Source organism: Vicugna pacos, chromosome 11, assembly GCF_048564905.1.
Source record: "Vicugna pacos chromosome 11, VicPac4, whole genome shotgun sequence".
In the NCBI taxonomy this organism is placed as follows: Eukaryota; Metazoa; Chordata; class Mammalia; order Artiodactyla; family Camelidae; genus Vicugna; species Vicugna pacos.
The window spans coordinates 86,874,057-86,899,673 of NC_132997.1; the positions used below are offsets into that span (position 1 = coordinate 86,874,057).

At 51.4% G+C, this 25,617-nt stretch overlaps 2 protein-coding genes across 3 annotated transcripts in view; one reads left to right on the plus strand and one right to left on the minus strand.

Annotated features, from left to right (window-relative positions):
- HABP2 (hyaluronan binding protein 2) overlaps window positions 1-4,017 on the plus strand; it is a 34,311-nt gene extending 30,294 nt beyond the window's left edge. The window contains exons 12-13 of the mRNA XM_006200195.3: window positions 418-563; window positions 2,674-4,017. Of these exons, the coding sequence (XP_006200257.1) occupies window positions 418-563; window positions 2,674-2,838 (311 nt within the window). The 3' untranslated portion in view covers window positions 2,839-4,017. The remainder of the gene's footprint in view (window positions 1-417; window positions 564-2,673) is intronic.
- NRAP (nebulin related anchoring protein) overlaps window positions 3,268-25,617 on the minus strand; it is a 66,060-nt gene continuing 43,710 nt past the window's right edge. For both annotated transcript variants that reach the window (XM_015235929.3, XM_006200196.2), the window contains 15 exons: window positions 24,960-25,067; window positions 24,300-24,413; window positions 22,392-22,589; window positions 20,576-20,680; window positions 19,188-19,286; window positions 17,106-17,210; window positions 16,649-16,756; window positions 15,473-15,784; window positions 12,284-12,388; window positions 11,375-11,473; window positions 9,976-10,080; window positions 6,561-6,668; window positions 4,992-5,303; window positions 4,082-4,213; window positions 3,268-3,520 (listed from right to left, as the gene is read on the minus strand). In XM_015235929.3, the coding sequence (XP_015091415.2) occupies window positions 3,416-3,520; window positions 4,082-4,213; window positions 4,992-5,303; window positions 6,561-6,668; window positions 9,976-10,080; window positions 11,375-11,473; window positions 12,284-12,388; window positions 15,473-15,784; window positions 16,649-16,756; window positions 17,106-17,210; window positions 19,188-19,286; window positions 20,576-20,680; window positions 22,392-22,589; window positions 24,300-24,413; window positions 24,960-25,067 (2,115 nt within the window). In that variant the 3' untranslated portion in view covers window positions 3,268-3,415. The remainder of the gene's footprint in view (window positions 3,521-4,081; window positions 4,214-4,991; window positions 5,304-6,560; window positions 6,669-9,975; window positions 10,081-11,374; window positions 11,474-12,283; window positions 12,389-15,472; window positions 15,785-16,648; window positions 16,757-17,105; window positions 17,211-19,187; window positions 19,287-20,575; window positions 20,681-22,391; window positions 22,590-24,299; window positions 24,414-24,959; window positions 25,068-25,617) is intronic.

A 25,617-nucleotide genomic window follows, 5' to 3' on the forward strand; every position in this document is an offset into this window, starting at 1 on the left:
TTGGGGGAAGGAATGTCTGCTCTGGGAAGCAGGTAATCTAGACGGTCACAGGGCACTTCAAGCATCATTAAGGATCCACTCCGTGCCAGCCTTCTGCCCAGCACGGGAAATTAGAAATAGGTTTGAGACATCATCCCTGCTCTCCCAACTTCATGGTCTAGTTGTGGAGACAGAGGAGGGAATAAATGATTCTGCTCCACGGTGATTAGCACAGTATTGAAGTTCTGCAGGGCCATGGTGTCAGCTGAAAGCAAAGAGCCCCAACCCTGAAAGAGGAGGCTTCTCTGCCCGTCTCCTGGAAAAACCCTTCCTTCCCCAGCTCAGGGCTGGAGGTCCTCTTCCGACCCCTGCTGGCTTCTGGTGGGGCAGGTTCAACCCTGGTCCCTACAGGGGCAACCTCTTTACTCTGTCCCCTAGGAGAAGGGTCCCGCCAGCTCCTGGATGCCAAAGTCAAGCTGATCAGCAACACTGTCTGCAACTCCCGCCAACTGTATGACCACATGATCGATGACAATATGATTTGTGCAGGAAACCTTCAGAAGCCTGGGCGAGACTCCTGCCAGGTCAGAGATGCTGAATGGCACTTGGAGAAGGGGAGACTGGTGGGACCTGATGCTGGGCACAAGGGGCCCTTAGAGCCCTGGGCTTGGAGGTGGGTTCAGTGGCCCAGCTGCCACAAAACCGAGGCACAGGTGGCAAATCTGAATCTACATGAATCCAGGACAACTCGGCATGATAACACTAGCGGTCACTTTGCCTGGATTGTCTAATTTAATTCTAAGCCTGGTGGAGGGGATGTCGTCATCACCATTGGACAGATGCTAAGAGAAATTATCTTGGCCTCTAGCACCTGGGTGGTCAGGAGGCAGAGCAGGAATTCGCTCCACTGTGTTTAAATGTGACGATGCTCCTTCTGGACTCAGTGCTGGGCAGCGTGTCTGCAAATCCCAATAAGCGGGGAACTGTCCCAAAGACCAGTGGCCGGAAGGATAAAGATGAGAGGCCAGAGAGTTCACAAAAGTACTGACTAATCACTAGGATGTGTGTGTGTGTGTGTAAAAGTGTGTGGGGGGCGGATTTAGCCCTAATAAATTAATTGGCTGAGTAGCTCCTCTGTGGCCACTGCCAACCCAGAGCCTGCCTGACATCCCCTCCATCTAGGACTTTGAGACACCAGCAGGGACACATTCAAATCTGAGCTCCTCCCAACAAAGGGACCCGACAATGATCTGCTGGCCGTGAGCCCACTCTGGGATGGAAAATCACAGTGGCTCTCTCCAGGTTCCACTGTGACCCTCCGCCCCTTTCCAAGGGGCCACAGATATCCACTTACTCAAAGGAGGGGCATGGGCAGGTGGGTGTGCTTTGCCCTGAGTCCCTAGAAGATGAGTTAGAAAAAGATTGTTCAATTCCCTAGATATTTTGAGGGCTTTCCTTGCAGGATTTGGAAATAGACAGTCATGGGTTTGAAACCTGGTTCTGTCCTTTACTTTGTGACATTTACCCTATGCCTTAGTCAGCTCAAGCTTCTCTAACAAATTACCATAGACTGGGTGGCTTACACAACAGACATTTACTTCTCGCAGTTCTGGAGGCTGGAAGTCTGAGGTCGGGGTGCCGGCCTGGCTGGGGTCTGGTGAGGACCGTCTTCCAGGCTGCAGACTGCTGGCTTCTCGTTGTGTCCTCACACGGTGGACAGAGAGCTAGATCTCTAGGGTCCCTTCTGTAAGGGACGTGTGACGGCTGCACCCCCATGACCTAATAACCTCCCCAAAGCCCCACCTCCCAACAGCATCACGCTGAGTATTAGGTTTCAGCACAGGAATCTGGGGCAGAGAAGGGGCACAAATATTCAATCCACTGCATCAGAGTAATTCTCCAATCCCGGGTGTCTAGTCTATAAAATGGCAATAGTGTACCCATGAGATCATGAGGTTGTGGCTAAGACTGAGAGAGACAGACAGTTCATTAAACATCCTACCAGTCGTAGTGTGCAGGCAGCAGCGTGTGTGACAGGTAGCATCCGGTTCATCCTGACCCCTTTACCTGAGGGCTTAATATGAACCAGACGCTGCTCTCTGTACTTTTACAAACATTACTCCGCACAAGAAACCTCGGGGTGGGGAGGGCGTTCTGTTGAGGTTTACAGCGTGAGACACCGAGGCCCAGCTGGCCAGCAGGCGGCAAGCCTGGTTTGGAGCCCAGCAGACTTAACTCCATAGGCCATGCTGAACATCAAGGCCATGCTGCCTGTGAGCCCCAGCCTCGCTGCCCCATGTGTGCCCTGTGGGTCCCGGAGGGGCTCTATCCCAGCAGGTGCCGCCCCTCAGGTCCCTGCCAGAATGAGAAGTCGAGGGCCCCCGAGAACACACGGTAGTAACATCTTGTGACTAAGAGTCATGACAGGCCAGGAAGGAGAGGTGTGACCCCCACACAGCGCCCCAGCCCTGTGGCTTCTCTGCCAAGCCCTCCCTGACTCAGGATGTGAGTTGGTCTTCGCTTCTCTCGCTCAGAGCGCTGTGCCATCTGAGGCAGAGGAAGAGCCTTCTTGCCACTTTCCACCAGGGCCACTGATCTCATCCCATCATCCCCTGGCGTCCCTCACGGAAGGTGGGGGGTGTCTCCAGATGGACTGTGATTCACAAAGCTGACTCACGTGTCTTTGTCCCGCAGGGTGACTCTGGGGGTCCTCTGACCTGTGAGAAGGGTGGCACCTACTACGTCTACGGGATAGTGAGCTGGGGCCTGGAGTGTGGGAAGAAGCCAGGCATCTACACCCAGGTGACCAAATTCCTGAATTGGATCAAAGCCACCATGGAAAAGGAGGCTGGCGTCTAAGGTGTCTTCCGAAGCCCAGAGCCCATCCTCCTTGGCACCCAGACAAGGCAAGGCCTCGTGGGCAGCAGTGGACACCCCTTGGGGCCTCCAAGGGTCCATGCTCTTAAGCAGAGACCACTGCTGCCCAGCCTGGACCAGCATGTTCACCAGTTCCTCAGGCTCCCTCCTGGGGAAACCCAGAAATGAGAGAATCAACCTGAGATACATGCTGTTTGCTTCCCTTCCAACAACTGTACCTTCTAGAAAATCAGTGTTCACAGACTGCCTTCCCCTGGGACACTTGCAAATGCACGCTTTCAGATGCCTCAGTGTCGGTGGCCGTCACCTTTACCACTTTATTCCTCATTCCCGACACTCAAGGCGTGCCACAGAGCCAGCACCCACTTCCAGTATTCGACAGAGGACCGAAGTACAACATTCTCCACTCACTTTCAGGGAATTGTTATTTTAATAAAGGAGGATCAGGGGAAGGGCCGGTGTGCTGTTTTCACAGTTGGCCCCAACTGAAGCCAAGTCTCTGGCGTGCAAATTTCCTCTCCAGCTTCTGCCCCAAGAATCCCGGGCAGATGCTGCCCACTCACAACGGCAGGGCCCTCCTTCTTTTGACGTGCAGAATCTCAGTGGCATCTGGGTTCACATCCCCTCTCTGATTATATCCAGTCTCCACAGCCTCCGGCTCCCGCTGCAGAAATCACACACAACCTTCCTGAGTGAGGATGAAGCACCCGCCCTGCTCCTGCAGGACGAGCTGTCTAACACGCTCGCCCTCCCCTTCCTTTTCCCCTCCTCCACCCTCCCCAAGAAAAAGGATCCTCGAGGCAAGGAGGAGAAAGAAGCAAAGCCAATCTCTCATTTAGACGTGGCTTCTTTCTTCTGAACAAAGGAGGGTTCAAAACCCAGACTGTTGTAGCCAGCAAGTCCCTGACCCTTCCCGCGAATGTAACGAGCAAGCAGTCGGCGCAGCCTGGGCTGCCTCGGCCCGGACTGATGCAGCCCCGGCACGTCTGTCTCCGAAGAACTAATGGCTGTGACTTCAGAGAAAACCCTGCGGGAAGTTTAACCCGGGTGTCATCTGCCTGGTCAGCTCAGACCCATGAAATTAGGCGCCTTGCCTGAGCTGCATTTCACACTTCTTTAGAGCCAGCTGACCTTCGGCCAAAAATAAAGTTTGAAAAGAAACTGTGAGTTCGCCTTTCCCGCCCTGGCCCTGCAAGCCGGGGTGGGTTTGCAGCCCGCTACTCACGTCAGCCCCCCGGAGAGCCAGGCGCCTGGCGTTGGCCAGTTCTGCAGCCCGCCGTGCCATCTCCACTCTGTACGAGCCAGGAGGTGTCCAGCCAATACCTCTGGTCAGGTTCAAGTCAGATTTGTACTTGACCTTGGGGGAACGGGGGGAAACAAGAGGAGTAGGTCAGCAGGGCTCAGGGTGGTCTGGGCACAGAGTGGAGAGGCTTAAAAAGGCCGCCCTGGGGAACTACGTTGTCAGTGAGGCTGGGACAAGGGAGTAAACTCGTCTTAAGCAGAAGCTGGCGCTGAGGACCCCATGTGCTGTTCGCTGAGCCAGCAGGACACAGTCCCCTGCATCTTCCCCTTCAAGTGATGGGAGCTGCAATGGGGGTGGTGGATGGGAGACCTGGTTCAAGGCCGAGGCCCCACCTTAACTTGCTCTGTGGCCTTAGGGAAGTCATTTCTCTACTCTCGGCTTCAGTTGCCTCCCAGAGAAAGTGCACGGGCTGGGCTGGGCTGGGCGACCACTAAGATCCCTTGAAAACAGACCGGCACAGCGACCAAGAACTGGGCTCTCACATCAAACCAAATGGGGCTCCGATCCCAGCTCTGCCACTTATTTGCTGTGTGATCTTGAGTAAGTTACTTAACCTCTCTAAGCCTCAGGTTCCTCATCTGTAAACTGGGGCAGTAACGGGGTGGCTGGGGGCGCTACCCAGCACAATGCTCGAAGAGCATGTGGCACAGGGCCTGGCCCACAGTAGGGACCCGACACATTGCAATGCTTGTCATTTCTGCCTGTGCTTTCGTGTTAGGTCTCCTGGTTCTAGCTCAGCCCAGCTCCTCCCTGGGGGTAACGTGGGATGTGGGGTTACGGCCATCTCTCATGAAGAGGCAGGGCCTCGGCCAAGCGGGTGAGGGCTGCTCACATCACTCTGCAGCTGGTGGGCCTTCTGTGCATGCTTCAGGCCCAGCTGCTCCGGGTCGCAGGAGGGCTGGGGCAGGGGCTGCCTGTAGTTCACGTCGCTGGCCAGCTCCTGGCTCCTCTTGGCCTGGAGGAAGCCGGGCTGGTCCGGGCGGCTGTGGAACTGGGACCGGGTCCTGGCGAAGTCCTTCTTGTACTCGTTGTCACTCTGGAGTTTGCCGACGCTGAGGAAATGCCTCATCCTTGGGTCGTCGTTGACGCTGCGGTACCCAACCTGCAGGCCCCGGTCCCGCAGGAAGGCCTCTCTGTACCGGAACTGCAGGTCAGAGGAGCAGAGCTGAGTCACGGGTGCCCACCTCCCCTCCAGGGCCAGCCCCCGGGATTCTCAGCAGGAAGTTCAACAGTGGGTTAAGGGCACAGCTTTGGATTCAAGTCGACCTGGGAGCTCTGTCTCCCTCTGTGGCCTCCCAGCTGTGTGGCCTTGGGTCAGCTACTGAGCCTCTCTGAGCCTTTGGTTTCCCCACCTGATAACATAGAAGCATGATCATCCACCCCATGGGACACTGAGAGGATTCAGTGAGATGTCCTGCGTGGCGGCCACTGGTATCATTGCTGCTCTAACAGCTGCTAATCCAGCAGCAGGAGGACTGCGCCCTTTCTGTCAGCAGGCACCCAGCCTTTGATTCTTTCCAGCTTTCAGAGACCCAGTCCAGTGCTCCTCAAACCATCCACAGCGAAGAGCAGGATTCACTTTATTTTGCTTTTTTAAATTTCCAATCCCTCAAAGTCCAACGTGTGGTCCTACAGCCTGTGATCGGTAGGTAAGCAGTAGCAGGTGCATTTGATGACACCCAAGCTGGCTTCCCCTCTGCTCAACCAGATGAGTCTACGGGTCACACGTCAGGATGTCATAATGTCTAACTGCTAAAAAATGTTTCTAAACTCTTGCTCTTGATTTCTGTACTTATCCCAGTAACAAGCCGTTCATGAATGATCACAAATCTAGTGAAGATGTCTTCCCCTTCAACAGTAGCAGTTAATGTTTTGAACACCTGCTACGTGCATGACACTGTAAACCCCTTTATTTTCTTCCCTATAAGAATTCTAGGAGACAAGTATGAGATTCTCTATTTCAGATGTAGAAATTTGAGTTCAGAGAGTTTAAGCAACTTGCCCAAGACCACAGAGCCAATTCCTCGGTGACTGAGCCCGGATTTGAACTCAAGTCAACCTGGGGGGGGGCCCAATCTCTTTCTAGCCCACCACAGTGCCCTTCAGCTAAGAAAAAAGGTCCACTTATTGAAGGCAAGGACGTGTTAGTTGACTTCTAGGTACCGCTACCATCCACATGCATCAACTTTTAAGAGTGCCCTTCTTAAAAGAGAGGACATGGGAAAACAACCCTCCCCAATTCTAAATTTCTGGCTACGATGCTAGAAAATAAGGTCCATTTTTTCTTTCATTTGAAATACCGGTTCAGTTTTGGTTCTTAGCGCTTTGCCTTTCAACAGAACTGGGCAAACTGGAGTAAAACCTATCAGTGACAGAGCAGGGAGTGAAGGCGGGGTCTTACATCACTGGCAATTTCCCTGGACGCCCGGGCCGTCTGGAATGGGATGGCGTCCAGCCTGAAGTCATAGCCGCCAGCCCGGGTCTGTTCCCAAGAGTTTCGGTAGACTTTCTAGTTGAGGAAAAAAAGAAATGAGTGAGCAAGCAGTGAGTAGCTCCGTGTCTGATGTGCTGCTGGGTCTCAGCGGGAGTAGCTCCTAAACACACAACCTCTGCCTTGCTGGCTCCCGGATGGCAGAATCCCTGGCCCCACGTCCATCCTGAGGACCTCCGCAGCTCTGGGACTGGTGGGGCTGGCCACCAGGGGCTTCAGCTCTAAGCCCCCAGCCTGAGCATCAGGCCCTGCTCCTGTGGGCCGTGGGGGTCTATGGGTCTGGCTCATTTGCTACGTCCGATGTCACCTGCCTCACTCCTTCCTGTCTTTGCTTTCACTTTCAGCGCCTCCAGGTTGCAGCTTCTAGATGCCAGAGCTCAAAGTTCAAGAACCCTGTTTCTTCCCACACGCTGAAAGTGCCATGCCTTGGGTCCCGGCACCCATGTGTTCATCGGCTCCACTGGCTTCCTGGGGCCCCTTGTCTACCTCTGATGCCACCTCACAGCATCCCTGTGAAGCACGCTGCATCCCATATGCACCCCTGGTGCCTGCACTGAGGGGAGAGCCTTCACCTGAATTAAATTGATTGTCAGGAACCTGACTGAGTTCCTGACCCATGCATTTCACATCTTTCTCTTTCATTTTTCACCTTTTCAAGTTGTTCTCACATACCCTCCGGGAGTCTGTAATCACATCCTCTTAGTCCTCAGGTAGACCCACATCACCAATGGAGGCATCAAAATCTCCCGTGCCTTCATGCAGCTCATATTTTTTTTCAAGATAAGGGAAAGGCTCCATGAAAGGCATCACCTGGAGATCCCAACGGAAGGCTGTCCTCTATCCCGCCACAGAGAAGGGAGACAGCATGCAAGGCGCATCACCAGCAGGTGACAAAGTGACAGCCCCAGGCCATGTCGGGCGCTCACTCATTCTGAGAGCCAGGGCAAGTCAGGGGACCCTTAGAACCTTACTTCTGTCACTTGGAAATAGAGGTTAAGGCCAAAGCTCTGTTCTGCAGGGATTTGGGGGGATTAAGCCAAAGAGGAGTGGGAGAAAAAAAGCAAAGTGTCACGCCACCCTACAACTGGGCCCAGACTAGAGGGGATCACGGAAGGCTCGAGCCAAGCACAGCGGATCTCATCAAACGATGAGTGAGGTCCTGCTGACTGCCGTCACCTTCACCTTCGTCTCTGCCTCCAACTCCAACACCCAACACGAGCCAAGTACCTCCTAGGTTCAAGGGCCTAGAAATACAGAGTCGGTCCTCGCTGGGGTGATCATCTAACTGATGAACCACAGACAGGGCCCAAAGGATGAGATCTCCTGGGTCAGTGCTGAGTTCAGCAGGCATGACTGAGAGGCACGTAGAAGGGGAGGAGCATTCAGATGACAGACCACCGAGCCCTGGAGCATTCTGCTGCCTGCTTCGGTGTCCCGCAGACAGCAGACTAGCAACGTCCAGATCATTCCCTGGAAAGGGGACTGTCAGTGCCTCCCTAATAAGAGTCTTCGCACCAGATCTGGGCTAGGAAATGACACCAGTCTTTCCACAGCATCAAACACCAATGTCACCCCACTTTGGTGTTTGACGCACCCCAGCTTCCGAGTCTCTGGGACTGAGGGTCAGCTGGAGGGCATGGCCCAAACTGGGGTTCTCCCCGAGGCGCTCGCTCCTGTGTACTGTTTGCTTGGTTGTCACAGCTTCCTGCCTGAGTTTTTCCCATTCTGTTGAGGTTTCTGCCTTGCCACTGGGAGTCTTTAGATTCCGCAGGCACTTTGATTTGGAACCCTGGGCGTTCCTCTTCTTTATCACAGTGGGCACAGTTTTGCCCTCATCCTCACACATTAGAGTCATTTGATTTTTAGTTATTTCGGCTGCCTTACACATCTCAATGGCTTTCTTTGCCCAGGAAGGTCACTTTCCCTCCACATCTTCCTCACAGAGCACTTGATCCAATTGTGCGTATTCCACACGCCCCCGAAGAAGTGCTCTTTCAAAAGAGGTTCATGAGTTCTCCATACCCGCGTGCCCTGGCGGCTAATTTCAGCTCCGGGACTCTACAGACTGGCATCCCATGTGAGAGGAAAGATGCTTCTGCCACCAGCCTGGGGTGGCTGTCCTCCTTAAGCTGCGTCTCACATAGACTGGCAGTTTTATCCCAGTTTCCAGGGCGATGGGGCCTCCAATAGTTCCTCAAATGGAGGCTGCGCCTTCCCCTGTCCTTGAAGCATTAATGAGATGGATTTTTTTGTCCAAGCTCTGTCGAGGGGGAGGTCCCGCTTCCCCAGATGGAGGTCAGCCCACCAGAGCTGCCGTTCTAAAATTATCCCTCGTGCATCCCTCAAAAGCATCAAATGGTCATAATAACTCATATTTACAAAGCACCGTCGCATTCACCGCGTGGGATCCCACAGGGCTTTACAAACGCAACAAACTAATACACACGCTAACTAGAAGGCGCCTCTCGCCAGCCCCTGCAAGGCAGCCACCTCTGGGGTGAACGGCAGCAGCTGTTGATCTGCACGGAGCCCCAGGACACAATGGCCAGGCCAGGGAGGGAAGAATGGCCAGACTCTGGGAGGCCCCGCGCTGCCCCAGGCCGACACACTCTGCCTGTGTTATTCTGATCTGACAGCATCTTTTGATTCCGCCGCCTCGATACCTGTTATCCCAGGATCACAGCGCTGCCGGCAGAGCGGCCGCCTATTCTATTACAACCAGGGGCCTCCAACCCCTGCTAACAACAAGCCTGGGTTTAGGAAACAGCAGCTTGGTTATGCACGCAAAGGGCACACATCCAAGGGAAACAGACATGTGGGGGGCCACAGCCTCAGGCACAAAGGAGCGGATTGTGTTTGGACCCAATGGACTACAATTGCAGCATCTTTCTAAACTGCAGGGTGAGAAAGCGCCACTCTGTCTCCAAACTTACACTGCTCTGAATGGCTAAGGAGAGGTGTCCAGGGACTGGACAGAGCAGCCGTCTACACCTGCCAGAGCCAGGGCACCACTCCTCTGACCGTAACCCAGCACAGGACCGGGGTCTTTGGAGCCACGCCCAGCATCAGGATTTGAGAGCTGGAAGGAACCACAGGTGTCAGCTGGCATAGCTCCATCCCCATTTTACAGCTGAGGAAACTGAGGCCCAGCAAGGACATCAACTCAAAATCACACATGCCATTTGTCCCACTCCCAGTCCAGGATTCTTTCGGTTCCCAGTCTTCCTTTCTAGGAACTTTTTTTTTTAAGCAAATAAAATCCAATTTGGGCACAGATAATTTCACAGAAACGGGCACACCCCACATGAACCACCAGTTCACTTACATCGCTCAGATGCAGCGCGTTGAGGCGGGCTCTGGTGAAATCGGGGTGGTCAGGGACCAGGGTGTATCTGTGCAGGGATTCGGCATCCCCAGACCTGTACAGCCGCTGCAGGGAAGAAGGCTCATGGTAACTGGAGAACTGCCCGTGCTGCGGCCGCAGGTGTAGAGCAGGCTGATCCCCTTGCCCACCCCTCCCACCCCCGTGCCCACCAAGGGCACAGAAGCCACCCCTGCACGTGGAGAGCACCCCTCCAGAACCCAGAGGGAGGGAGGGACACATGCAACCGGGGTCAGGTGAGGGAGGTGGTTTAAATGACCCCTGCTTAAAATATTCATCAAGATCTGCTCCAAATGGGCCGCGTCACCCTGGCTGGCTATTCCTGTGTGTTTTACAAATGGTGAAAGTGAGTGGATATTTCGGGGAATCTTTGCAATTGGGCATTGTTCAAGCATTTTACTAGTAACAAGATGCTTCAATGCCTTTGTTATTTGATATTAATAAACATAGTAAAAAGACCCCATAGCTAAAAACCTTTAAATGCCTTAGCATATGTACAGAAATTTGAAGTTTTCATAGTCCACCCTGGGTCCCAAGAAGACACAATTTTAAAACTCAAGCTTAATCTTAGTTGCTACTTTTAGGGCAGTGGTCTAAGAACTGCAAACAATTGTAGGGAGTGGCTAAGTCTTGTCTATCTGTAGAGGGGAAATATGATATTTAATATCCCGACCCTGTCCCACATTCAATTTGGGGTTTGCAAACATGAACTGGTCAGTACAACATTTGGACTCTGTGTGAGGATGGGGCAGCTCTGTCAGTGTGTGTGGGCAAAGTCCAATCCCTGGACAATTTCAGAGAAAAAAAAATATTTCATTTCCTATTCTTTGCAATAAATACAGGAGAGGAGAAATGGGGCTAAATCATACAGAGAGTAAAAGCAGAAAGAAGCTTTTGGTAAAGCTGTTCTCTTTTTTTTTCCCTAATGGTTTATATTCAGCTTTTAATTTCATTGTCATCTATCAAAAATTAAGATGTATCTGCCCTGTTTGGTAAGGGAGCATCAGTAATACTTAGCATTATTATAGTTAGGATTATGTATCAAACCATAGAAAGGGACATTTATTAAGGACTTACTATGTTCCAGATACTTGCTAAAAGCTTCAAGTACTTTTGTTTGTTTAATCCTCATTTAGTTTGCCCAGTCCTAGGAAATGCTATCGTCACACTCCTTTCAAATAAGGGAATGGGAGTTAGACGAGATTAAGTGACTGGTCCAAGGTCAGCCAGGTGAGGGACAGAAGTCTGCACTCACACCCATCCGGAGCCCGTGTTCTTCAGCACTGCCCACTGTACAGCACAGCCCACTCCTGAGCCTGCGATGAGTGGGGGAAACACCCACCTCGTTGCAATGCACGTAGCTGTTCTTGGCATGAACCAGGTCCGGGGAGTCAACCACCGTGGTGAACTTGATAGTGTCTGGTTTTTTACGGTATTTGGTCTGTAAGAGAAACACCAAGATTCTCGTGAAACAGTCAAGGCACTTTTCTGGATGCAGCTTGACCCCACCTACTCAGGACCAAAGGTACCAACGACATGACTGGAAGACACGTCTCTCTTCTTGGTGGGCACCTCGGTAGCCTACGGAAGAGATTCCAGCTGCCTCTGTGATGAGGAACATTTTACAGGTATTTACTCTCTTGCAAAGAGAGGCTGCAAAATACCACAGCTCATCCCAACAGAGGAATTCAGTAGAGGGAAGGATCCGGCATCCAGGTGGCCTTGCTCAGACCCTATCCAAGTAGGTTCTGTTTTTAAGGAACTGAAGAAGGCAGCGCCACCCTCAAGGAGATCCCAGGGCAAGAACCTGTAGGTCATCAACAGGGTGGGGAGTTCAGTTCATGTAACTGTGCCTGTGCAACATACACCACCTCCTGAAGTCAGATAACCCCTGGGCACTGGACTCTCCGAGCAACTCAGGAGGTGGGAGGCAAATCCTCGCCTCGCCCCCCGTGAAAACAATGGGCCAGTTCAGACCATACCGGTACGTAACGCATCTGTTGAGACTCTTCTAATGCCTCATGCCACTTTCACTGCCTGGTTGGAACATGCCTATAACTCCCAGCAAGTGAATTCATTTGAAGGGAAATCTTATTCTGTCTTGGGGATTTGGTTGCAAATGGTCCCAGAAAAATATCTGGAGTCCAGCGGCCGTGGGGGCCTCTCGGGGTCTCCAGTGCATCCACAGGTCCCCTCGTCAGGAGGAAATTCATGCCAGGTTGCGTTTCTGGTAGAGTCAGGTTAGTGGTACCTCACTGATGAGTTCCCCGGCCTTCTTTGCGCTCTCCATCTGCGGGGAGTGCAGCGCCAGCCATCCGGTCCCCTTCATGCCCATCAGGTCTGACTTGTAGCGAAACTGTGGGAAGAAAACCATTGGCTTTTCTCAGGAGAGTGTCGAAGACTGCTGGGGCATCCTGTAACCATGCTTCATCACAATTTTTCAACACCGGCACGTGGGGTGCCTTCTACATGTCATTATGTCAAACGGAGTTTCTGCCCCACCCAGAATTAAATAATGAATTGCGCATAAGATATGAGACAGCCCTGCCTGTGAAGTGGCCGGATCCAAAGCGGAAGGTGGTGACCTGTGGGAGTGATCACTTAAGGAGGCTCCGAGTATATATACGCCCCAGCCCACACATCAGCCCTGGTTATTTTGTTTCAGTCTGGCAGCGAGGCCACTGACCGCCCGCCTAAACAGAAATGTTCTCCACACTTTCAGCTGATAAAAGGGCTTTGAGCTCTGGATCAAACCCGCTGTGACTCGGAGCAAATCACTGTACCGAAATGTGACTCAGTTTCTCTCTGTGATACCTGGAGGTCATGACAACCCCTCTGTTCCCATGAAAACACCTGAGAGTCCTGAGGGGTAAAAGCCACTCTGTATGTTAGATTTGTTTTTTTCTTGCGGTGGTGGGCGAAGGGGCAGACAATTATAGCCGGACTCTCAAAACTGGAGCAAACCTGGATGCCACTGGCCAACGGCGCGAGAGCCATTTTAATCTTTCTGTGCCTCGGTTTACCCCCACCACCTACTGCTACTCATGATTTGATTATATTGCACAAATGGGTTTAAGCTTTATCCATTTTCTTCATTTGAAGGAGTCAGAAGGTTAGACCTCTCTCCAGCATCAACTGCCGGGAGAAAACAGTACATGGTGCTTTAAGACAATGGGTCTGATCAGGAATCACCCAACATGTTCACTCATTACTATTCCTTGACCTGCACCCCCATTACCTGTGAACAGACAGGCGCTTGAAAGCTTTTCTTCCTCTCCTTATGGAAATGAGGCATTTTTAAAGGTGGAAAAAGCCTCTCTAAGGAAATCTAAAATTTGGATCTAAACGAAGTTGATAGCATTTCTCTAATTTAGATATAAGCTTTGCTGTAACGCAAAATACCACTCCTGAAATCAGCCTGTCGGCCTTTTTAGTTTTCTTTCATTTCAGGAATCACAGTACTCCTCACAGCTGGCCTCAAAGAGGGTCCATTTCTGATCTACTGTCTGCTGGTTAATGCCCCTGTGCAAATTCAACTCTGCTTTCCAACTGGTGCAGGAAGACATCACTCAGGTTCAGGAGCACGTTTCAAAACCCCATGTCAGTGAGATGGCTTTTTATACCGCGATCTTTCAGTCTACACCGGCAAAGCTTTTGCTTTCCACTCTGATAAAGAACAGAGAAAATTGGATAAATTTCTAAGTTAGAGAGAATAATCCTACAGGGCCTCTTCACAGCCAGGCCTTGCTCCTTTCATAAGTGAGATGAAGTGGGGGGCGCTCTTTCAACTTGCCTTTTGTTGAGCTGAACAGTACGATCGCAGGTAAGTCAGAAGGCAAGATGCTGGTTCCCCAAAGATCTGACTGCGCCTCAGAGTCTCTTATAAATGGATTGTCTATTGATATTGCAGCTCCCAGCCCAGCTTTGACTATTCACGCAGACCCTAAAAACAACACGCCAGCCCCAGACTTCACCATGAAAGATGGGGAGGGGGGAGGAGGGCTGGGGAGAACGGGCTACTCAAAGATGGGTTCCAAGAAGGATTCTAAGATAATAGAGACCTTCTCAGGCTGCCTGGTTGAATCTGGCTTTTCCAAATGGCAGCTTTGCTATTGGCCCTTGTGTATCTTAAGACCTAGAAGTCACATTCAGATTCACACATGGGGTCTCCCAGCACCCCGATTCTGGAGCACAGGGTGGCAGGTGCAACGAGCTGTAGCTTTCAGCCCCTGAGTTCCAACAGGAATGACATGATCAACTGCACCCAGGAGGTGGCCAGGGGAAGGGGTATATTTGTCATATTAATAATAACCATTATAACCACTACCCTACATGGGATGTGGTTTGCTTTAGATTCATTATCTCATTCTGTCCTCAAAGGATGGGCTCCTATTCCCACCTAATGAAGAACTTTGGGGTTCAAATGCTTGTTCAGATGTTCAGAGGAGCCACCAAATGCTGTCCACTGGGGATGCCCCATAGGTGGTCCTTAAGAGAACACACAGGAGCCAGAGCTCCTGGGTTCCTAATCCAGCCACCTGGAGGAGCCAGAGAGCACCGAACCCCGAGTCAGGAGCCCAGAGCCCCTGCTTTGCCTCTTACTATCTGTATGGTCTTGAGCAAGTCATTTCCCTGCCAGCTTATGACCCTCAGCAAGTCACTGAAGATTATAGGTTAATGACCACATCTATAAAAATGGCAGTACTACCTCCTCAGATACTACATGAGATCGTTCATGCGAAATATTTAAGCCAACGCCTGGCCCAGGATAAGCATTCCGTGTTTCCCAGGTATTGTTATTGCTGCTGTTGTTATTTCTGATGGAGAAACTGGAGGCGGGAGAGCTTTAGGAGTCTCTTGAGGCCATAAAGGGAGGGGCCGGGGCTGTCCCATTGACTGTCCCTGCCTGTGCTTTGCAGGACACCCTGCAGTGCCTGCCTGAGACCACGGAGGGGAGTGTGGGACTAAGAGCAGATCGAACCAGCACCCGTACGTGGTAGGGCGTGGCCTGGACAGAGCACTGACCCCACGTTAGGCTGTACACATGCAGGTACACAAATGTGCTCACCCTGCACGTGGCTCCCTGCTCTGCTTGTCCCCATAGCGTCTCGCCATCTGACCTTCTCTGTCCCTCACTCATACTTCATCTCCCTCCCATAGGAGGGACACTCCATGACTCCAGGGGTTTTTTGACTCTTTTGTTGATAACGGTATCCCCAGGACCTCGAGTGGTGCCTGGTATGTAGTAGGTGCTCAGTAAATATTTGTTGAATGATTGACTGAATAATTCCAGCCTACAAGACGCAGACCAAATGAGTCATTGTTGTTAGATCTGGACGAGGATCTGAAAGGCTGGGAAAGAAGCAGAGATTTCCACCCAAGCCTGGTGGGAGGAGAAGGGTCAGGGGCTGATGGGCTGCGATCCAGGGGTGCCCCCTACCTCACTCTGCAGAGCGTGAGCCCGCTTGGCCCAGGCCATCTTCAGGTCCTCAGGCAATGCCGTGAATGCGTGGCACCGTGTCCTGTAGTCATGGTCACTGGCCAGGGCCTGGGCCTTCCTGGCGTGGACCAGGGGCACCATGTCCAAGGGCAGGTGGCACTGGCCTCGGCCACCCGCCGCCTCCCTCCTGTACTGAAGCTCGCTCTGCACATGGCCCATCTGCTGGCAGTGCCGGAGCCGGGGGTCATCGCTCACACTCCGGGCCCCGATCAGCCTCCCCCGCTCCTTCACGAAGTCATGTCTGTAGAGAAACTGGAGGGGAGGACCAGGTGGTCAGGCGCCGACATTTGGCCCGCTTTATTCCACCTGTGCATTTTCCTTGCCGACACTACAAAAATCACCTGTTCTTACACCAGGAGGGGATGATTATAAGAAAAACCACAGTAAGGTTGTCCTGAGAGCATGCTTCCTCCCTGGGGGAGGAATAATTAAAACACCGCTCCATTCCTCCCATCTGATTAAAACCGGATCTTTAGAACCAAAGGGAGGGCCCCGCTCCCCTTACATGTCCTATGGCCAGAAGGAATTTATCAAAACTCGTCTAAGAGAAACTTGTGCTTTATCCCCTAGCACTTGGCAAAACATCAAACCCCAAAGACGGGATCCACTTATTTGAAGTCGACATTTTCTGTGATTTGTTTGCGGGAAAGAGAAAGTCACCTTCATGTCCCAAAGCTATGGACGTTATCAACAGAGTGGCTGAGACACAGACTGCAAACCCTGCCGCCAACGCCGGCAACTGCTGAGAGCCAAGAGGGAGACGTGCTACGGCCCTCCCCTAGTTTCGACTGCGGTTCTCTTTCCAGCTCTGGGTGGAGTTCGAAAATAGGCAGTTCACACACTCCAGGGGCTCGTTGCTTGGACACTGCAATTAGATCTAAGTCATCATCTTTTTCCTGCTGGAGACCTTTGCCTGCATTTAGCCTCTGATTACGAGAGCCTTCCTTTCCCTATCTCCGTCAAAGAACCTCATTCATAACTAATAGATTCTGCAGGTGACACCCTGTCTCACATGGCGATAGATTTGCTTTAATTCAGGAAAATCAGCCGCAGACATTGTTTTACATGAAGTTAACAGAAATTAGGCGAGATGGAAGGTCATATCATTCGACTCACATCACTGGCTAGATCTCCAGAGGCCCGTGCCGCCTGGAAGGGGAGAGCGTCTACTGTCAGCTTGTAGCCTTGAGCACGGAGATTCCGCCAAGACTCCTTGTATTTTGCCTATGGAAGGAACACATGTAGATCTTCTTTTGAAAAAAAAAAAATTACATGACTCAATGAACAAAGGCAACCCCTCTCATTTGTAGTGTGGTATTCCAGAATCGATTCCTGACAAGCAAAAAGCTTTCTATGTTGCAAAGAAAGAGCTCATTAGCACCCACGTGGTCGTGGGCCCTGACATGTATATATCAGTGTGTCTGTGGAAGGGTATATTTAACATGAGCATCTACAAGATGCATTTTTTTTAAGTTGCTATGAACACCAGCAGGGTCCCTGTGAGAGCCCATCACAGACACGGATGTAGGTGGCCCCGGAGAAGGCCTCAACTTCAGCGAGGGGAAAGGCTTACGTCACTCAGATTGGCCGCGTTTGTTTTCGCTCGGACAAACTCCGGCAGGCCCAGGGTCATTGTGTACTGGTGTCTTGCATCCTCTCCTGCTGCTTTATAGAGGCGCTGGGCAGGGGGAAAAAAAAGCAAGAAGGTAAGTGCTGTGCATTTCAGCAGGGCTGGGAGGAGTCCCTCCTTTGCAATCGGGAAATACATTTGTCAAAGGCCACTGGCTGTGTCACAGATACACCTTCAGCCTGGGGAAGATGTTTGCCTCCATGAAGACAGTCTTTCGTGCATCAAATTGGGCGCTAGGAAAGGAATATGTAAGAAACTGCAAGTTGCTTGTGACGGGGTTCAGGACATGTTACCCCAAAATACGGTACCTAGGCAGAGTGACTGTTTTAAGCTGAAGGAATCAGGAAGCAGCAGGTGCTGGAAGAAACTTCTCCCCTGCAGCAGGTCACACCCCTCCTGCGGGAGGCGCCCTCCCTCTGCCGGAGGAAGGAGGAACCTTATCTCTGACCTTGAGGGACCCAAGAGGAATTCAAATGAACAAATCTGGCCAAGATTCCCCCAGCTCATCCCCTTCCGTCCCACCACATTTTCCCTCGACTTTACACTTTTCATCAAACCTAAAATAAAAACGCCCAGGTTTATTCCTTCTGGTCTCCATTTCCTTATACTAAATAGATGTGCAGGCTTCTCTCTTGTTAGCCTGTCTTTTGTTACGGAGCCCCAGCCGAGAACCTAAGACAGGGAAAGGAAAAGATATTTCTGTCCTCCTTTACACTTTGCCCAATAATAGGCTGAAGAAAGAAAAACACATTTCGGAATACTGTTGTGGTTCTTCCCGTGGTAGACTTTTTCACTGAAGACACAGGGTAAAGACAAGATTAAGGCCTGGGGAATTTAGGAGAAGCTGGGCTTGGTGGAAGGGAGGTTCCCAAGCCCAGTCTGCAGCCTTTAGCGGTATCTCGGGAGCCGCCGGTGGGTGAACTCACACCAGTGCTGCCGGGCACAGCCTCAGCCCCTCGGAAAACATTCATTCTCGTGATTAGAAATGGTTCTCTGGTTGCTGAGCTCTCCGAGCCAGGGACTACTGCAGGAGGCACCCTTGCCCCACAGCACCCAGATGACAAAGCAGGCAAGGAGGGTTCGGTGGGAATTTTAAAATGGACAACGTTGCCACACTACTCTTTGGGCTTCCTTATCCCGAGCTTGGGGTGAGAGTGGGAACTAATCTATAAATAGCCAGATCTCGACTGGCTTTTTTTTTTTAGGTAGGAAAAACAGTATTTTATATTTACATTTACGATTTAATCTGGTTCAAAATACGAGTTAGATTTTTTTCCCCTACTTTTTTTTCCAACTGACTTCTGAAAGTGAGGATCAGAAGAATAATCTTAAAAACTCATGATGATGATGCAACACTTCATTCTCTGCCAAGCTCACTTGCTATGTCAAACTTGTGAGAGAGCCCCTAAGAAGAGGGAGAGCTGCCAGGGTGATTTTCTGGAATGAGAGTCCTTCCCCGGGCCCCCTCCCAACCCCCATGCTAGAAGGATTCAAGTGAGAGGAAGGGGAGGCAGAGAGTCAAGAAATGGGGCAAACATCACACTGCATCACAGTCCGTGGACAGACGCAGATATTCCCATGACCATCACACAGGATGACCTTGTGAAAATGGGCAGCCAATCTTTGCCAAGCTAGGACAAACGCATAGCAGCCCAGTACTTCTCCAACTTGAATGGGTAGAGGAAACCCTGGGGATCTTGCTCCATGACCATGCCGATTCGGTGGGTCTGGGGTGGGGCCTGAGGTTGGGCATTTCTCACAGGCTCCCGGGAGATGCTGACATTGCTGGTCTGTGACTGCGTTTGGGGGGTGAGCTTGCAGATGAAACCAGATTTCCAACTGGGCCTTTCTTCTCCCTTCTGGAAACCAGTTAGGCTCCGCCTAACAACGTTCTTTTCTTTCCCAACTTCCATGCAAACACCCGTGCTTCCCGCCACCCCCAACCACACAAATATTCACACATACTTTTTCCACCATCAAGCAGTTTTTTCAAAAGCCCATCCCAAAGCCATCCGGAGATTTTACCTCATTTGTAATCTGGCTGCTGAGTTTTGCATGAGTGAGGCTGGGAGTGTCTGTCACGGCCGTGAACTTGAATGACTGGGGATGCTGACGGTATTTACTCTGAAGTCACATGGAGGGAATAAGACTCAGTAAGATGCAAAACTAGAGGAAGAACCGGTCTTTAAGTACTAGTTATAAAACCCCATTTTGCAAAGGCTGCTAGTCTATCACCCGGAATCCAGTCTGTCACCTCCTCTTGGGACCTCGGAACTCAACAGGATGAAGAAGCAGAAAGGATAGAAGAGATGAAATCAGATGCTTATCAACAGGAAAGAGAGGGCTAGTCCTTTGCCACGAATGTGAGCCTGACTACTGAAATCTGTGTTTTGCTCCCAAGTTTCCGTTCCTCGCCGGAGACCTGGGCTCCTCACCCCCGGGGGTGTACCAGAAATGACCGTGCAGCGTGAAATAATCCACGTGCCGGCACCCCCCCCCCCCCGCAAGAGATGGGATTCAGTAAGTCATCAGCGGGCCCAGGCCTCCGTAGTTTTTTTTTAAGTTCCAAAGGGAATTCTGATGCACCACGAGGTTTACAAACCACTCGCTGAAGAAATATTATTGGAAAAGTAAAGCACAAAGTTAAATCTCAGCTCCCACAATGAGGACAGTTCTGCTGGCTCAGAGCTTCTAATCAATGCCCAGGCTCATCTGAGGCACCCGGGCTGGACGCGGACCACCTCTCACTTCCAGAGTCTTCCATTACGCCCTCCTGCCCTTCCACCTACCGTGAATGGAAGTCCCGGAGCCCTCTCAGGGGCAGTCAAGATTCTTTGGGAGCTCAAAGAGCTTAGAATGCCAGGCTTCCGTACTTCTACCAAGAAATCATCACTAAGCTGATAGCAACCATCTCACATACAGCCACCAGAGAAGCACTGTGCTTAGACTGGTGCTGGTCCTCACAAAAACTGAATGAGATAGGTCTGAGTAGTCCCATTTGACTGACGAAGATGTTGAGGCTGAAGAGGGCAGGTGACTGGCACACAGCAAATGAGCACCGGCCTGGAATTTCAGTCTCCATCTCTGTCTCCAGAGCCCACTCTCTTTTCATTGCCTCACAAGCCAGTCTTCAAAGGGACCCTAGGAAAGTGCGTCTTGCGAGCCAGTAAATGATTCTTATGTGTTAATAGAGGAACTGACTCAGTGTCTGCAAAGTTGTTTTAAACGGCATCCGGTCTGAACGGAGAGGCGAGTAAGAAGAGAGACTGGCGAGAGGCTTCGCGGGAAGTCGCCCCTGCTAACAGTGTGACACCCAACTGGCTTTAGCAGTAAGAGACAAGCTGATTGCTCCGGAGTAACCCCTAATGTGGAATACTCTCGACACTCCCGCCCCATCCCGCGTCCCTGGTTACCTCGCTGATGAGTTCAGACGCTCTCTTTCTCCCTTCAATCTCTAACGTGCCCGGAACGACACAGGCCACCCCTCGCATGAAGTTCAGGTCCGACCGGTACAAGTTCTACAAGGAACGACACAAGGAATCAGAAAAACGAAGCTCGGGGCACAAGGAAGCAGGGCGAAGCCAGAGGACCCCCGACAGACAGCATCACAATTAGAACTCATAGCCAAGCCAGTCCCTCCAGATACATGATTACTCAGCAAATGCACGCATGCTTCTTAGTAAACGCTCATTAGGGAACCAAAAATGTAGGTCAGAAGAAAATAATTCCGCCGTCACTTGTCTCGGAAGCTGTTAGTGGGATGCTCGGCGGATTTTTATTTTAACGTGGGCTATCAAAAAATAAACGCCGGAGCGGATTGTGGTTAGAAAGTCAGTTGTCTTGGGGCAAATGTGGAAATGGTTTAATAGGTCTTCAAAACAAAACCCAGCAGCAGAGGGTGACATTAATTAATCATAGGTTAAGAAAGAACTAATAAATGAATCCAGAATAACCTGGCAAAGGCCTGAGTCTGTGCTGGTGGGGGTGAGTGCATGTACCTGAGTTATCTGGGCTGACAGTTTAAAGGGGACCCCCAAATTCACTCCCCTTCAGCCACAGAGGCACCCCTCCCCCGGGCATGCCACCTTCCAGTTGCTATGGTAATGAGAGACAGGGGAAGTGAGGTCTCTGCTCAAGTGACAAACGGGCCCCTGAGCTGATTGTGGCAGCTCCCTCGTTCCTCCAGCTGCTCCCGGGTTCCTGACAGTTTATGTCACTCCGTAAATGCTGTGCACAGGCGAAAACTTCCAACAGACGACAGAAAGCCAGATCTGAGCGCCGCACAGCTCTCAGGCTCTGCCAAACCCAAAAGCGGGTTTGGTGGGGTTGTTTTACTTTCTAACACAGGCCCATTACTTGCGAATCTCACAGCACGGAAACCTGGCAAGCTGGGAGATAAGGTGAGTACCAAAAAGGATGCTGCTGCCTCCTGGGAACAGACATCTTGTATCTCCTTGGGAATGAGGAAATCTTCCCATGCCTCCCACCGCTTCCGGGCCTGCCTCCTTCAGAAAACAGGCAGCTTGAGCTAGAAATGCACACGGGAGGACATAAAGGCCTCCAAGACTCCTTGGGAGCACCCAGGAAGGATTTCTGGGGCCCTAATTGCCTTGCCCTCCTGCCAGCACTCTCCTCTGCCTGAAGTGGGTCAGTTCCAAAGGGGCTCAGTGCACCTCTCCCAGCGCATCTTAGCCCTCTGGAGAAGACCAGTGGCACAGAAACAAAGGAAGCAAAGAGGAACCTCCAGTCCCACGTGGGGCCAGAGGCAACACCATTAGCAAATCTTGACATCTTCGACAGACACCACCTAGGCCCAAGTCTCAGCACCCACTTTCTCATTTATAGTTCTGTGATCTGCACAAGCTGCTTAACTTCTTTGAGCCTCATTATAGCTGCTCTGTAAAATGGGGATAAAGACGATCGATACAGGGTTATTCTGAGGATTAAATGAGATCACGCCTGAAATTGCAATGCTTAGAAATTCAGCAGAAATATTCAATAAACGGTTGCTGTTATTAGTATTCGAACTGTGCAACTGTTCTTATTAAGAGCGAGGCACAGTTTTAAAACCCAGTTTGAAACAACTAAGGCAGTGTTTTAGAAGAAAACCCAGGTGTAGGAGTCCTCACTTCTGGAGCCCCCACTGAGCTCACAGGAGCTTGTGGGCCACTGCCTTGTGATCAAACTCAAGAGGAAAAGAGCCCCGAGAGAGAGGCCAGGTCCCCTTACCTCACTCTGCAACTTGTGGGCTTTCTTGGCACAGCGAAGCCTCAGGTCTTCCGCCAAGGAAGTGTACTGGGGGAGCGGATGCCTGTAGTCCTGGTCGCTGGCCAGGGTCTGAGCCTTCCTGGCATGCACCAGGGTTACCATGTCCAACGGCAGATGGAACTGCGCCTTTGAGTGTTCAAAGCCTTTCTTGTAATTCACCTAGATGGGCAGACAGATCAACAGCAGCTATTTCAAAGCCGCCATCCATTTGCATCAGGACCATCAGGAGAGAAACTGGGATGTGACTGTCCCAGGTTAAGCCCGGGAAGCTTTCCTGGCAGGGCCAGCATTCCTTTCTTGAAAGGACTGGCTTAATAAGAAGGACTGGTCTCCAGGCCCTGCTACTCACCACCCCCGACTCTTGGAGGTCATTGATCTGGATGATCAAGATCCAGGGTTCCCCTACTCTGGAAAACACAGAAGTTCAAGGGACACATATAACGTCAGTGGTTCCCTTGCTCAAGTCTTTAGATTTCCCCATTTTCCAGGGGCAAGAAGATGCAGGGCTAACCTGCCTCCTGCTCCCCCAAGTTTCTCCCCATCACTCTCTCAAGTTCAGATCTGAGACACCAAGGAGTCTCCTCTCAGGCTGCTGATGGAGAGCCTCTTCAAACATCAGATGACGTCCTAGTAAATCTGGGGGCCAGGAGAAGTGGGCGGATGCTTGAAAAGCCAGTTCTGAGGGACGGGTATTCCCAAGAGCCCAACATGCACACTGAGGGAGGAGGGGAGAGGCCCATTTGCAGACCTCAAGCTCCACAACAGTCCTGGGACGAGCTGCGGGAAGGCCCCTGAAACTCACTCGGGGCTTTCTTGGGAGTCAGATGCATAATCACCACCCCTTCCTCCTCCATCCTTCCCACTGCCTTCTGAACTCCAGCCACTCCTCCCTGACCTCCCACTCCCACCTCCGCTCATCCTCCCCTCACCCCTAGTATAAATCCAAGGACAATTCACATCCAATCTCACACTCCTTGGTCAGTATCCCAGCACAGAAAGCGGAAAGAAATGTTAAAAACAAGGAAATTGAGGCAGAGAACACGTGAAACTGTGGAGAGGGCATGAGACGTAGAGCTGGCTCCATGTCCTAGCTCTGCCCCTTTCTAGCTGACCTTGGGCAAGAAAGACCCTCAGATTCTAGATTTCCTTATCAGCAAACCAGGATGATTAACAAGTGAAGTTCCTAGAGACAATTTGATGATTAAATGGGACATTGCACATAAAAGTGTTTAGTCCTCTGCTACCCACTGGGCACAGATGTCATCACTGCCATTAGTCAACTCACATATGCGCAAGGAGGTACCATACACACACATGTGCCAGCATCCAGAGAGTCAAAATCAAGGGGTGTAAACTAAGAGGCCTCCAGGAGCCAGACAGGTAGCACAAATGAGCTGAGGAAGTTGGGGAGGAGGGGCTGGCTGCGTGACCAGGAGAGCAGAGATGCCTTCTAAGTGGTGCTCTCGGTAATCAACTTCAACCGCAGCCTTGAGGAACCCAAGCCTGGCTTCTGCCCAGAATCTACAAGTTTTGTGTAAAATTTCCATTTTTAAAGGTTTGCAATGAATTTGCTCTGCAGACCCAATGAAACACCCCTGCCATCCAAATCCAGCCCAGCGGCCCCCATTTGTGGCCATGGGTCAAAGCCACAGAATGTCCAGCCCAGAAGGGAGCTTAAGGGGTCAACTAGTCCAACCTCTCACTCGACAGAGGAAGCAGCTGACGCCCAGAAGGCCCAAGGGACCTGACCAGGCCACCTCGCTAGTCAGGACAGAGCCAATACCCGCAGCCAGAAGGACACACGGCATCTGTCGGCTGTGTGTCGCTAGGTGGGGGCCCCCCAGCTCTGCTGCGTTCTCTCCCACTTACTTGGCTCTGCAGAGAGCTCGCGTGCACTGAATGGGCAAGGCTGATATCATCTTCCAAGCTCCGGGAGCCGAGCATCTGCCCTTTCATTTTCTCAAATGCCTCTTTGTATTTGTACTAAAGGGAAAGAGAGCGGGAGAGAGTAACAGCTCGAGGACAAGGGACACGGAATGGAAGAGGTGGGTATTGGGCGAAAATGTTTTGTTCTTTTGACAGTAACTGGGTGAGTTAAAAGAAAAGGCGCGGGAGTAGTCAGAAGGCCTATTCTTTCATATGCAAGCCTCCCAAAGACTGAAGGGCTGCGATGTGAAATGGCAGGACACGGCAGCGCTGGGGCGGCCCGCACTGGAAGAAGGTGGGTGCATTGTTAACAGTCTCTTCACATGGACTCGCTTTAGGAAAACGCTTGGTGGCGAGTGCATTTCATCTGCCCAGGGTCCGTATTTACAGTCCAGCATCGGCTTTGTACCCTGGCTAGGGGATTTTTCGTTGTTGTTGTGAGGTATGTTCTTTCTCACTGGTCGTTATCTGATTGCCCTGACACAGTCAGTGGGGAGGGGAGAGGATATTATCCACAGGCAAAAGAAGGCAGGGGTTAGGGGCAAAGGGAATAAAAATTGGCGAGTGTTAAACACTGTCCCAGTAACGGAGGTGGCCGCTCACATCACTTATGATTTCACCGGAAGCCTTTGCTGCCTGGAATGGAATGGCATCCAATCTCAGTTTGTATCCACCGTCTCGAAGTTTGCTCCAGGATTCCTTATACCGCGTCTGTTGGGAAGATGTGCGCAAATAAAGACCTTCATGTGACCTGGTGGTTTCCTAAATTCCCATCACCAAAATGAGAATCCAGTTTGTTGTGGAGTTTTTTTCCCCCAGTTGGAGTTAGAGATCACTGTGGCTTAGCAAAAACCAACAAAGAGTTGAATGCTGCCTTACGCCCACCGACGGAGGGGAGAGCCGGGGGGTGGGGGCGGGGTTTAAAAGGCAAGAGCTTTGGAGTCAGAACCAGATTGCCCTGAGCAGCAAGTTGATTGGAAGAAGGAGGCACGAGGCTGTAGGGTCAGCTCTTTATGTAGAACAAAGAAAACTCAACTATCTCTGCTGAAGAGCAAGGAAGGAAGTGCTGATAGAGATCATGGAAGGAACGAATTAAGTCTCCCTGGTCCCTCTTCAGCACAGCCACTGGAGGTCCTCACCTGTATTCTGATGATGCTCCCATAATCCAGCCCTGCAGTACAGATGCCCTTTGTCCTAAGGAAGTTTTCCTAGTCTCATCCTTGTTAATGAGCTTGACTCTTCAGCAGGACCAACTATGTGA